This window comes from Natator depressus, chromosome 28 (assembly GCF_965152275.1).
Source record: "Natator depressus isolate rNatDep1 chromosome 28, rNatDep2.hap1, whole genome shotgun sequence".
NCBI classification, from domain to species: domain Eukaryota; kingdom Metazoa; phylum Chordata; order Testudines; family Cheloniidae; genus Natator; species Natator depressus.
In genome coordinates, this window is record NC_134261.1 from 2688345 (window position 1) to 2701152 (window position 12808).

Below are 12808 nucleotides of genomic sequence, written 5' to 3' on the forward strand. Positions count from 1 at the left end.
CTGCTTAGCCCGAGAACCGACTGAGGACCAAGGTCACCACTGACTCCCCCTGGCCACCCATCCATTCCCTCCATCCTGCCCCACCTTGCCCGTGGCCTCTTCTAGCCCCGCCCCGCCCCGCTCCGGCCCATCCACGTGGGGCAGGCGACATGCAGGCTGGGGCCGCCGGAGCTGCGCTCACACGTGGCTGCCTGGGCCATTGGGCTGCTTCACACCTAATGCAACGGGGCAGCTGGGGCCAAAGGGTTAATCCCCGTTTAGCTCAGCTGGGGGATTAGGATTGGGGTGGGGGAGGGGAGCGGGCAGGTTTATGGACGTGCCGGGCGCCACGTGTCGCCGTGATTTGGCTAATACCAGCCGAGGCTGATGAGATCAGGTGGATTTAGGCCAGGACAGCTGTCCTCGCCCGCCGCGACCCCTCCCGCTTGGCCTGCCGTGGAAATGAGCCATGCAAGGCCCCATGCATGTGGGGCGGGAGCGACGAGGGGCCGGGGGTTGCCTGCTGTCAAGGCAAGGGTCATGGCGGGCTGGTACGGGCTGTGGGGTCATGCCCTGGAAAGATGGTTGCCATTGTTAGCATTATAGTCACCGCTGGTGGCCGTATATGGCCGCTGTTATTCACAAATATGGCTGCCGTTAACAGTAGGTCTACAATATGGCCACCGTTGTTAGCAATATGGCCACTGTTAGTGACCATATGGCTGGCATATTGGCAATATGGCCGTTGTTAACAATTTGTCTACTGTTATTCGCCATATTCCCGCCGTTGTTCGCAATATGGCCGCCGTTGTTCACAATATGGCCGCCACTGTTTGCAATATGGCCGCCGTTGTTCACAATATGGCCGCCGTTCGCAATATGGCCGCCACTGTTCGCAATATGGCTGCCGTTCGCAATATGGCCGCCACTGTTCACAATATGGCCGCCGTTCACAACATGGCCGCCACTGTTCGCAATATGGCCACTGCAGTTAACAGTTTGGCGGCCGTTGTTGGCGACCATTAGGGAACATATTGCTGGCATGGTGAGAATATGGCCACCATTGCGGGGGGGGGAGGGCGGGGCTGGCCATAATTGATGCAACACGCTTTCCTGGTGATTTTCAAGAGCCGCCCACCCCTTGTAACGCTTTGCGATGCCGAAACAAACCCGCACAAGTCAGGACCCACCCACTAAATGTTGTGTAATTTCTGCACAGTCCCTTGGCAATTGGCCACCGAAGTTAAGAATGTGGCCACCATTGTTAGCAATATGACTGTTGTTTGTGACGATACGGCTGGTGGCCACCGTCGTTAAGAATATGGCTGCCGTTGTGGGCAATTCAGCCGCCATAGTTGGCGTTGTGGTCACTGTTGACATCGAGATGGTCTCCACCAGCCGTGAGATGGATGGTCCTAGCCGCAAGACGTCCACCCCTGGAAGTAGGGTGGTTGCTGCTGGCAACAAGAGGGCTGCCCCTGGCAGTAAGATGGCTGCCGTTGGGTAGCAAGACAGTACAGTACGCCTCACTCCCCTCCCCAGAGCCAGGGGGAGAATCCTGGCTCCCAGCCCCCCTGCGCAAACCACTAGTCCCCACTCCCCTCCCAGAGCCGGGGAGAGAACCCAGGAGTCCTGGCTCCCAGCCCCCCTTGCTCTAACCCACCAGCCCCCACTTCCCTCCCAGAGCCGGAGAGAGAACCCAGGAGTCCTGGCTCCCATCTCCCCCACTCTCTGCCTCCCATTCTGACACCTGTCTCCTCTCTCTTCCAGGCGCACCGTTCCCCGTAGCTCCGGCGGCAGTGACCTCCCCTCCAGTGATGTCGGGCGCGGCGGCCAGACCTCTTTCCACCCGAGCCTCCAGGGCCTGGCCCCCACGGGGCTAAAGAGCCCGGCTCCCTCTCCCCCCCTTGCACCCGTCCCCTCCAGGCTCCCTTGAACCATGCCTCCCGCCTGGTTCGGTGTCCACAGCTTTCTGCTGCGCCTCTCCAACCACCCCAGGTGGGGACGCCGGCGGCCCCAGGCCCCCCTGCTCTGGCTCCTGCTCCTGGGCTGGCCCGCCTGGGTCCAGCCGGCCACCTTCAAGGTGGGGGTGATGGGGCCCTGGACCTGCGACCCCATCTTCGCCCAGGCCTTGCCCGAGGTGGCCGCCAAGCTGGCCGTGGGGCGGCTCAACAAGGACCCCACCATGAACCAGGGCTACTGGTTCGACTACGTGTTGCTGAACGAGGAGTGCCAGACCAGCCAGGCGCTGGTGGCCTTGGTCAAGGCCGAGCGCTACGCCTCGGGCTTCGTGGGGCCGCTCAACCCGGGGTCCTGCGGGGCAGCCGGGCCGCTGGGCCGGGCCTGGAACAAGCCCGTCTTCTCCTGGGCCTGCCTGAACGGGGACGCCGAGGTCGAGCGGTGGGGCACCTTCGCCCGGCCCCTGCCCCGGGCCTCGGCTGTCCTCTACGCCGTCCTCCAGTTCTTCCGCTGGGCCCACGTGGCCGTGGTCACCTCCCGGCAGGACCTGTGGGTGGAGGTGGGGCAGGGCCTGGCCAGCTCCCTGCGCGAGTTCGGCTTGCCCGTGGGCGTGGTGACCACCATGGAGCCCGGGACCGACGGGGCCCGGAATGCCCTGCGGAGAGTGCAGAGAGCCGACAACATCAGAGGTACGCCGGTGGGAGGGGGCAGGACTCCTGGGTTCTCTCCCCACCTCTGGGAGGGTAGGGGAAGAGGGATCTAGTGGGTTAGAGCAGGGGGGGCTGGGAGCCAGGACTCCTGGGTTCTCTCCTGCTTCTGGGAGGGGAGTGGGGTCTAGGGGTTAGAGCAAGGGGGCTGGGAGCCAGGACTCCTGGGTTCTCTCCTGTTTCCGGGAAGGGAGTGGGGTCTAGTGGTTAGAGCAGAGGAGCCAGGATTTCTGAGTCAGGAATATCTGGGAGCTGAAACCGGACAAATTCAGACAGGAAATAAGGGGTCCATGTTGCCCCGGGAGGGGGAGCAGCCGCTGGGAGCAGCCCCCAAAGGAGAGGGAATGCCCCATCACTGAGAGACTTTCGCGGCCAAGGGGGCATGCTGGTTGAGCTGGAAGCTGCGGGTTCGATGGTGGGAGGGCTCAGCGAGGTCCCCTGGGCTCTGGCCAGCCCTGCTGGCCTGGAGACGTGTGCATTTACCAGGGGCTGGGTGCCTAGATAGAGAAGATGGGTGTGGGTATAGGGGGATGGACGGGCAGAGAGATGTAGGGGGAATGGGTAGATAAATAAAGGCATAAGAATGTTTGTATGGGGGTGGATGGACAGAGAGGTGTGGGGGATGGATGGATGGACAGACAGAGAGGTGTGTGGGGTGGTTGAATGGACAGACGGACAGAGAGAGAGGCGTGGGGGGTGGATGGATGATTGGGCCTGTGGGGGATGGATGGACACATGGAGACGTGTGTGTGGGGGGTAGATGGATGGATGGATGGAGAGCTGTGTGTGAGGGATGGATGGATGGATGGACAGGCGGAGAGGTGTGCGGATGGATGGACAGATGGAGGGGTGTGTGGGATAGATGGATGAATGGACAGATGGAAAGGTATGTGTGGGGGATGGATGGATGGAGGATGGAGAGGTGTGTGGGATGGATGGACGGACAGACGGAGAGGTGTGTGGGGTGGATGAATGGACAGACGGTGAGGTGCGTGTGGGGGATGGATGGATGGAGAGGTGTGTGGGGTGGATGAACAGACAGACGGTGAGGTGTGTGTGGGGGATGGGTGGATGGATGAACAGATGGAGAGGTGTGCGGATGGATGGACAGACAGATGGAGAGGTGTGTGGGGTGGATGGATGGACAGACGGGAGGTGTGTAGGGGATGGATGGATGGGCAGACAGACGGAGAGGTGTGTGGGGTGGATGAATAGACAGACGGTGAGGTGTGTGTGGGGGATGGATGGATGGACAGACAGACGGAGAGGTGTGTGGGGTGGATGGATGGACAGATGGGAGGTGTGTAGGGGATGGATGGATGGGCGGACAGACGGAGAGGTGTGTGGGGTGGATGAATAGACAGACGGTGAGGTGTGTGTGGGGGATGGATGGATGGACGGACAGATGGAGAGGTGTGCGGATGGATGGACAGACAGACAGAGAGGTGTGTGGGGTGGATGGACAGACAGACGGAGAGGTGTGTTGGGTAGATGAATGGACAGATGGTGAGGTGTGTGGGGGGGAAAGATGGATGGATGGACAGACGGAGAGGTGTGTCGGGTGGATGGATGGACAGATGGAGAGGTGTGTGGGGTGGATGGATGGATGGACGGACAGACGGAGAGGTGTGTGGGGTGGATGGACAGACAGACGGAGAGGTGTGTCGGGTGGATGAATGGACAGACGGAGAGTGTGTGGGGGGGATGGATGGACAGACGGAGAGGTGTGTCGGGTGGAGGAATGGACAGATGGAGAGGTGTGTGGGGTGGATGGATGGACAGACGGAGAGGTGTGTCGGGTGGATGAATGGACAGACGGAGAGGTGTGTGGGGGGGATGGATGGACAGACGGAGAGGTGTGTCGGGTGGAGGAATGGACAGATGGAGAGGTGTGTGGGGTGGATGGATGGACAGACGGGAGGTGTGTGGGGAAAGGATGGATGGGCGGACAGATGGAGAGGTGTGTGGGGGATGGATGGATGGACAGACAGAAGTGCTTGAGGATGGATGGAGGGACAGAGGCGTGGGGGGAATAGAGGGTGTGCGGGGATGGGAAGTCAGAGGACTCTTGAGGTGACTTTGGTGGAACACCAAAGTCCTGGTGCAAGGGGGAGCCCGATCCCAAGCCGTGGGGGGCTGGGGACCAGAAGGGGGGCCAGCTCTGCCCACCGCTCTAACTTGTCGGGCACTTTTCAGCCTTCTGGTGCGTCTTCCTCCCCTCCCCCCTTATGTCCCCTTGCCACCGCAGTGGTGGTGATGTGCATGCACTCGGTGCTGCTGGGCGGGGAGGAGCAGCGCCTCCTGCTGGAGAAGGCCGAGGACCTGCGCATGACGGACGGCACCTTCATCTTCATCCCCTACGACGCCCTGACATACAGCCTGCCCTACCACCGGACCCCCTACCCCGTGCTGGGCAATAACACCAAGCTGCGGCTGGCCTACGACGCCGTGCTCACCGTCACCATCGACGCCCCCGAGCGCAGCTTCCGCGAGGCTTTCCAGGATGCCCAGCGGGCGCACGAGCTGCCGGCTCACCTGGACCCCGCACAGGTGGGCACCGGACACGGAGGGCACAGGCCGTAGGATGCTGGTCTTGACCCTGGGACGGGCAGAGAGGTAGGGGTTTTGGGACCAGGGCCAAGGGGGAGGCGGGTTGGAGGTGCACAGATGTGACCAGTGAGGAGACAGCACCCTTAGGCAGCTGGACGGGGCGTGCCAAAACCCGCCACCCGCTGCCCCTGACCCCGTCCCCCCTCTGCCCCCAGGTGCACCCACTCTTCGGCACCATCTACAACTCCATCTACTACCTGGCCAAGGCGGTGGAGCGCACGCAGCAGGCCGGCCGCTGGGTGATGGGCTCCAGCGTCGCCGAGCACGCCCGGGACTTCCAACTGGACGGCTTCTGCCAGCCGCTGGCAGCCAATGAGGATGGCGACCCTGTGGTGAGCTACATCATCCTTGACACGGACGGCAAAGGGAACCACCTCTGGCCCACCTACAGCGTGGCCACGGGGCCCGAGGGGCTGCGCTACGCGGGGCACGCCATCCACTGGCCCCACAGTGCCAGCCCTGGCACCGACTCGAGCTGCTGGTTCGACCCAACATCTGTCTGTTCTGGGGGTGAGTGCTCGCCGTCTGTCCATCTGTTCTCTGGCCTCCCGATGTGTCCCTCCCTGCACGCATCTGGTCTGTCGGTCTAGCTGGACATCCACCCCGTGCATGCCCACCCGTCTGTCTCTCTGTCCAGCCATCTGTCCCCAAGCGCAGCCATCCACCTGTCCGTCCATCTCTACAAGCACCCATCCACTCGTCCATCCAGCGATCCGTCCCAACATGTATCCATCTACCTGTCCATCTATTCATCCGTCCTTGTGCTTGCCTACCCTCCTGTCTGTCCATCTAACTGTCCCCATGCATACACATCTGCCCGTCCGTCTAGCCATCTGTCCACACGCGCACCCATCCGCCCGGCCACCCATCCATCCCCATGTGCACCCATTCGCTCGTTCATCCATTCATTCCCAAGCGCACCCATCTGCCCATCCATCTATCCATGCATCCCCACGTGCACCTGCCCGTCCATCTTTCTGTTCCTATGTGCACCACCCCCTCGTCCGTCCAGCCATCTGTCCCCATGCGCACCCATCCGCCCGTCTGTCCGTCCATCCATCCCCACGTGAACCCATCCGCCTATTTGTCCAGCTGTCCATCCCCACATGCACCCATCCACGCATCCGTTTATCCATCTGTCTGCACGAGCACCCATCCACCTGTTGATCTATCCATCCATCCCCATGAGCACCCATCAGCCCATCCATCCAGCCATCCATCCCCACGAGCACCCCTCTGGTCATCCATCCAACCATCCATCCCTATGCACCCATCCACCCGTCCGTCTTTCCATCTGTCCCCACACGCACCAGTCTGCCCGTCCATCCAGCAGCCTGTCCCCATGAACACTCATTTTCTCGTCCATCCATTCGTCTCCACAAGCACCCATCCTCCAGTCCATCCATCCCCACACGCAGCCATCCGCCCATCCATTTATCCATCAGTCCCTACGTGCACCCATCCGCCCGTCCATCCAGCCATCCATTCCTACGTGCACCAACCCACCTATCTGTCCAGCCAATCTTCCCTACGTGCACCCGTCCGCCCGTCCAGCCATCTGTCCCCACATGCACGCATCTGCCTGTCTGTCCTGCCATCCATTCCCATGCGCAGCAACCACCTGTCCATCCAGCCAATGTTCCCTACACGCACCCTTCCACCATCCCTCCAGCCATCTGTCCACATGGGCACCCATCCACTCATCCATTCAGCCATCTGTTCCTACACACACCCGTTTGTCCGTCTGTTCAGCCATCTGTTCCCACGTGCATCCATCCGCCCGTTTGTCCATCCAGCCATTAGTCCCCACGCATGCCCGTTTGTCCAGCCATCTGTCCCCATGCGCACCCATCCCCCGTTCGTTTATCCATCTGCCCCACACGCACCCACCCACCCATTTGTCTATCCATCCGTCGGCATGTGCACTCATCCACCCATCTGTCCAACCATCCGTCCCCATGTGCACCCATCCACCTGTCCATCTATCCATCCGTCCCCATGTGCACCTGCCTGTCCATCTATCTATCTGTTCCTATGCCCGCCACCCCCTGATCCATTCAGCCATCCGTTCCCATGTGCACCAACCCACCTGTCCCCACTCACCCCCTTCCACCCGTTCATCCAGCCATCCGTCCCCATGCGCCCTGTAATGATGCTGGCTTTGGTGGGACCCAACTGAGAATACCAATTCAGGACAAATTGTTTAAAGCAGGGCAGTTACAGCCCAAGGCTGGGGTCTCTGTGCACACCAAGGCAAACCAAACCAGCCAAACAGAGAAGACTTTGGTTTTACCCACTGGCTAACCACAAGTCACACAAGCAATTCCCTTAGACACTCCGGTTTCCCAGTATCACCACCAGTGCCACTCGTTATGGGGACAGATGGTTATGAAAACCAATACCCCAGTAAAAGACAATAGGTTCCCTCAATCCCAAAGGACCAAGCCCCAGACCCAGGTCAATATACAAATCAGATCTTACCCACAAATCATGCTGTTGCCAACCCTTTAGAATCTAAAATCTAAAGGTTTATTCATAAAAGGAAAAAGAGAGAGATGAGAGCTAGAGCTGGTTAAATGGAATCAATTTAATATGGATATGAGTCAACAGTGTGCCCTTGTTGCCAAGAAGGCCAATGGCATTTTGGGATGTATAAGTAGGGGCATTGCCAGCAGATCGAGGGACGTGCTCGTTTCCCTCTATTCAACATTGGTGAGGTCTCATCTGGAGTACTGTGTCCAGCTTTGGGCCCCACACTACAAGAAGGATGTGGATAAATTGGAAAGAGTCCAGCGGAGGGCAACAAAAATGATTAGGGGACTGGAACACATGAGTTATGAGGAGAGGCTGAGGCAACTGGGATTGTTTAGTCTGTGGAAGAGAAGAATGAGGAGGGATTTGATAGCTGCTTTCAACTACCTGAAAGGGGGTTCCAAAGAGGATGGATCTAGACTGTTCTCAGTGGTAGCTGATGACAGAACAAGGAGTACTGGTCTCAAGTTGCAGTGGGGGAGGTTTAGGTTGGATATTAGGAAAAACTTTTTCACTAGGAGGGTGGTGAAACACTGGAATCGGTTACCTAGGGAGGTGGTGGAATCTCCTTCCTTAGCTATTTTTAAGGTCAGGCTTGACAAAGCCCTGGCTGGGATGATTTAGTTGGGGATTGGTCCTGCTTTGAGCAGGGGGTTGGACTAGATGACCTCCTGAGGTCCCTTCCAACCCTGATATTCTATGATTCTAATTCCATAGAGTAATGGCCAAGTTCTTGGTTCAGGCTTGTAGCAGGGATGAAATAAACTGCAGGTTCAAATCCAATCTCTGGAGAACATCCCCAGCTGGGATGGGGCTTTCAGTCCCTGGTTCAGAGCTTCAGTTTGTAGCCAAGTCCCTCCAGAGGCAAGAAGCAGGACTGAAGACAAGATGGAGGAGCTGCAGCCGTTTTTTATATCCTCTGCCCTGTGGACGATCACAGCAGCAAGATGGAGTCTGGCGTCACATGGGCAAGTCACACGTGCCCTCATGACTCAGTCTGCAGGCCGACGCCATTGTTTACATGTTAGTTTGAATGTTCCCAGGAAAGCTCAGATATGGATTGGCATCTCCCAAAGTCCATTGTCCGTTAAGTGTTTCTTGACTGGGCACTTACTGAGAATAGTCCCTTCTCAAGAAGCTGACCAAATGCTTCGCTGAGGCTACTTAGAATCAAAACACACTGAGATACAAGTCCATAGCCAATATTCATAACGTCAACTACAAGAATGATACACACCCAGAGACAGCATAATCATAATCAGCAAATCATAAACTTCCCATAGACACCTTACACGACCCCCTTTGTACAATATTTGCTGCAAATATATAACAGTGGTTGCAACAATGATCTACATGATCACAGGTTATGTCAATAACGTCACACGCCCCTGTCCGCCTGTCCGTCCAACTGTCTGTCCCCTCATGCACCCATATGCCCATTCATCTGTCCATCCGTTCCCACATGCCCCCACCCACCCATCTGTCCACCCATCTGTCTGTCCCCATATGAACCCATCTGTCTGTCCATCCAGCCACCTGTCCCCATGTGTGCCCATCCCCCATCTGTCCAGCCATCTGTCCCCACACACACCTTCCCAACCATGTCTGCACCCACCTGTCCTTTTATCCATCGATTCTCAAGTGCGTCCACCCATCCGTCTGTCCATCCATCTCTCTGCATGCACATCCATCCACTCATCCATCCATCTATCTTCACACACATCCAACTGTCCATCCACCCATCCCCATGCCCAGCCACCCATCCGTCCTCACGTATACCCACCCACCTGTCTGTCCGTCCATCCACCTGTCTATCCATCTATCCCCAAGTGCACCCTCCCAACAACCTCCCATCCATCTCCCGCGCACCCACCCATCCATCCACCTCCCTCCCCACACGAACCCACCTGTCTGTCTGTCCGTCCATCCCTCCCTCCACCCCTTTGCATGCAAACCCATCCATCCATCCATCCATCCATCCATCCTTCTGTCCACCCATCCCACCCCATGCACAAACCCCCATCTGTCTGTCCGTCCATCCATCCATCCCATGCGCATCTACCCATCTGTCTGTCCATCCACCCATTCCCATATGTGCCCACCTATCTGTCCATCCATTCACCCACCCACACACCCATCCATCTGTCTGTCCATCCATCCATTTGTCAGTCCCACCCTCCTCACACCCACCCATCTGTCCATATGTCCGTCCATCCACTCACCTCTCCGTCCAATCATGCATCCCCTTGCACACCCATCCATTTCCATACATGCCTCAGACTGTCTGTCTCTGTCCAGTTCCTGTTCATGGTGAAGGACTTTAGTGGTGGCCATGTTGGATCCTGGCACTTCCCGCTGTGTGCTAAGAATGCACTGGGCTGGCTATTTTACTCTGAGCTGACCTTTATTGGCTGGGCACAGAGCCCCTCCCCTGTGTGTCATAGACCCCATACTGCTCCTATTCCTGGAGAATTTCCTTTGGCTGGAGCCTGTGTTTTCGGAGCAGGCGACTCATGGCTCTGCACCAGCCGGGAATTCCTCAGCTGGCCACGGATTTGCCCAGTTTGATGCTTGACGGTTGCCCTGGGACCTCCTGGCTTGGTTCTGGAGCCTTCATTATCCCATGACCAATGAGCTGTGGCCAATAGTCAGAGAATCCCCTTCTCCTGCCCTCTTTCCATCCGTGGGGTGGCAGGGAGTGAGGGGGGGTCCTTTTGGGATGGAGGAGGGGAAAGAGGAGGAGTTCTGCTGAGCGGAAATGGGGAAAGAGGAGGGGTCCATATGGGTGAGATTGGGGGAGATGAGGGGAGTCCTTTTTGGGGTATTGGAACGGGGAGAAGAAGAGGGTTGGACCCCGGAAACCCCTTGTAAGGGATTGCGGGGAGCAGGGGAAATGGGGGCATTCCTGTGTAGGTTTCAAGGGGAGAGGGAGGGCTGATCCTGAGTGGGGCTGGGGGAGCTGGAGGTCTCCCCCACCCTCCATCGCTAACCCCGCCCCTGCTCTCCCTCCCCTGTAGGGGTGGACCCCAGCTTCATCCTGCTGCTCTTCATCCTGGTTTCCAGCTTGATTGTTGGGGGAACGGTTCTCGCTTATTACATCAGGTGAGAGCTGTGGTGGGCAACTTCCTGCTATGGGCTCATGACGTCACTGGCGGCTAAATTGGATCCCAGCCCATCCTGTTGTGGGCTCATGGCGTCATTGGTGGCCATGTTGGGTCCCGGCCCATCCCGTTGTGGGCTCATGGTGTCACTGGCGGCCACGTGGGGTCCCAGCCCATCCCGTTGTGGGCTCATGGCGTCATTGGCAGCCACGTGGGGTCCCGGCCCATCCCGCTGTGGGCTCATGGCGTCATTGGCGGCCATGTTGGGTCCCGGCCCATCCCGTTGTGGACTCATGGCGTCGCTGGCAGCCATGTTGGGTCCCGGCCCATCCCGCTGTGGGCTCATGGCGTCATTGGCAGCCACGTGGGGTCCTGACCCATCCCGTTGTGGGCTCATGGCGTCATTGGTGGCCAAGTGGGGTCCCGGTCCATCTCGTTGTGGTCTCATGGCGTCATTGGCGGCCATGTTGGGTCCCGGCCCATCCCGTTGTGGACTCATGGCGTCGCTGGCAGCCATGTTGGGTCCCGGCCCATCCCGCTGTGGGCTCATGGCGTCATTGGCAGCCACGTGGGGTCCTGACCCATCCCGTTGTGGGCTCATGGCGTCATTGGTGGCCAAGTGGGGTCCCGGCCCATCTCGTTGTGGGCTCATGGCGTCATTGGCAGCCATGTGGAGTCCCAGCCCATCCCGTTGTGGGCTCGTGGTGTCATTGGCAGCCATGTGGGGTCCCGGCCCATCCCGTTGTGGGCTCATGGCGTCATTGGCGGCCGTGTGGGGTCCCAGGCCATCCATATTGGATCCTTGTTCCTTATCACTAGATGTGGGCTAACAATTGTATTGACAACCGTGCCATCTCCTGGCTTTTCCTGGGACTGGCAGGCAGAGGTTGCCGGGGGAGACCCCACATGCATGCCTGCTGCCCTACTATCTCCATAGACTCCCCCTTTTAATTAATCCTGGGGGGCAGGGGGTCATCTGATGTTTCCATGTTCCAGTGCCCAGCAGGGGAGGTAGCCCAAGCAAGGTTCCCCCCCTCCCATTTCCCAAGCTGGGCTCCCCACATCCTTTCCCAGCAGTCAGGGGGGAGGTGCAATGCCCCACACGCACTTTGGGGCTTGCCCCCCATGCATCTGTGTTTCCACACCCTGCAGGCGCCGGATCCTGCACGCCCAGCTGATGAAGGGGCCCAACAAGATCATTCTGACCATGGATGACTTGACCTTCATCCACACCCAGAGCAGCAACAAAGTAAGAAGCAGAGTGGGGGGGGGGCAAAGGACGGCGGGGGGGGGACCCCACTGGGGCCAAGGGGCGGGGGCTGTCCAGGGTGATGGGTGGGGCGGAGCTGGGGAAGTGGGTCTTCGGAAGGGGTAGGGAGTCCTTGGGGTCAGGGGTTCGGGACGGTGGGGTGAAGCGGGAGGAGGGTCGGAGGTCAGGTAGGACGGCCATGGTGACGGCATTGGGGGAGAGGGGCCAGGGGGATCAGACGTGTTTCCTGGGGTCACAGACATGCCTCGGGATCAGGGACACTGGGCAGTGGCGCCCCCGGGGTCAGAGGGAGAGACACCCCCAGGGCTGGGGGATTGGGGTCAGAGATGCCAACTGGGAGTCATGCTCCCTGGTGGGGGCAGAGGGGCACACCCTAGAGGTCAGGGGTCAGAGATGCCAAGGGAGTTCAGTGGGTGGAAGGGATCTGGGGGTCAGAGGCCCCCCCAGAGCCAGGCTGATGCTCTGCCCTTGGCCCCGGCAGAAGATGGACGAGAGCCGCACCAGCCTGGCGGGGAAGAGTGTCTCCGACATGAGGAGCTTCAAGAGCCTGGCAGCTGCCCCCGACAACACCAACATTGCTGTCACCGAGGTAACCTTCCCCCAGCCCCCCCGGTACCTCCTCCCTCTGCACCGGCTCCAGGGCACAGACC

The 12808-nt window shown here is 59.1% G+C and overlaps 1 protein-coding gene across 1 annotated transcript in view; it reads left to right on the plus strand.

Annotated features, from left to right (window-relative positions):
- Positions 1-4829: 4829 nt before the first annotated feature.
- Positions 4830-12808, plus strand: part of GUCY2D (guanylate cyclase 2D, retinal) — a 30539-nt gene continuing 22560 nt past the window's right edge. The window contains exons 1-5 of the mRNA XM_074941144.1: positions 4830-5195; positions 5411-5765; positions 10805-10889; positions 12041-12137; positions 12640-12747. Coding sequence (XP_074797245.1) covers positions 4902-5195; positions 5411-5765; positions 10805-10889; positions 12041-12137; positions 12640-12747 — 939 coding nt within the window. The 5' untranslated portion in view covers positions 4830-4901. The remainder of the gene's footprint in view (positions 5196-5410; positions 5766-10804; positions 10890-12040; positions 12138-12639; positions 12748-12808) is intronic.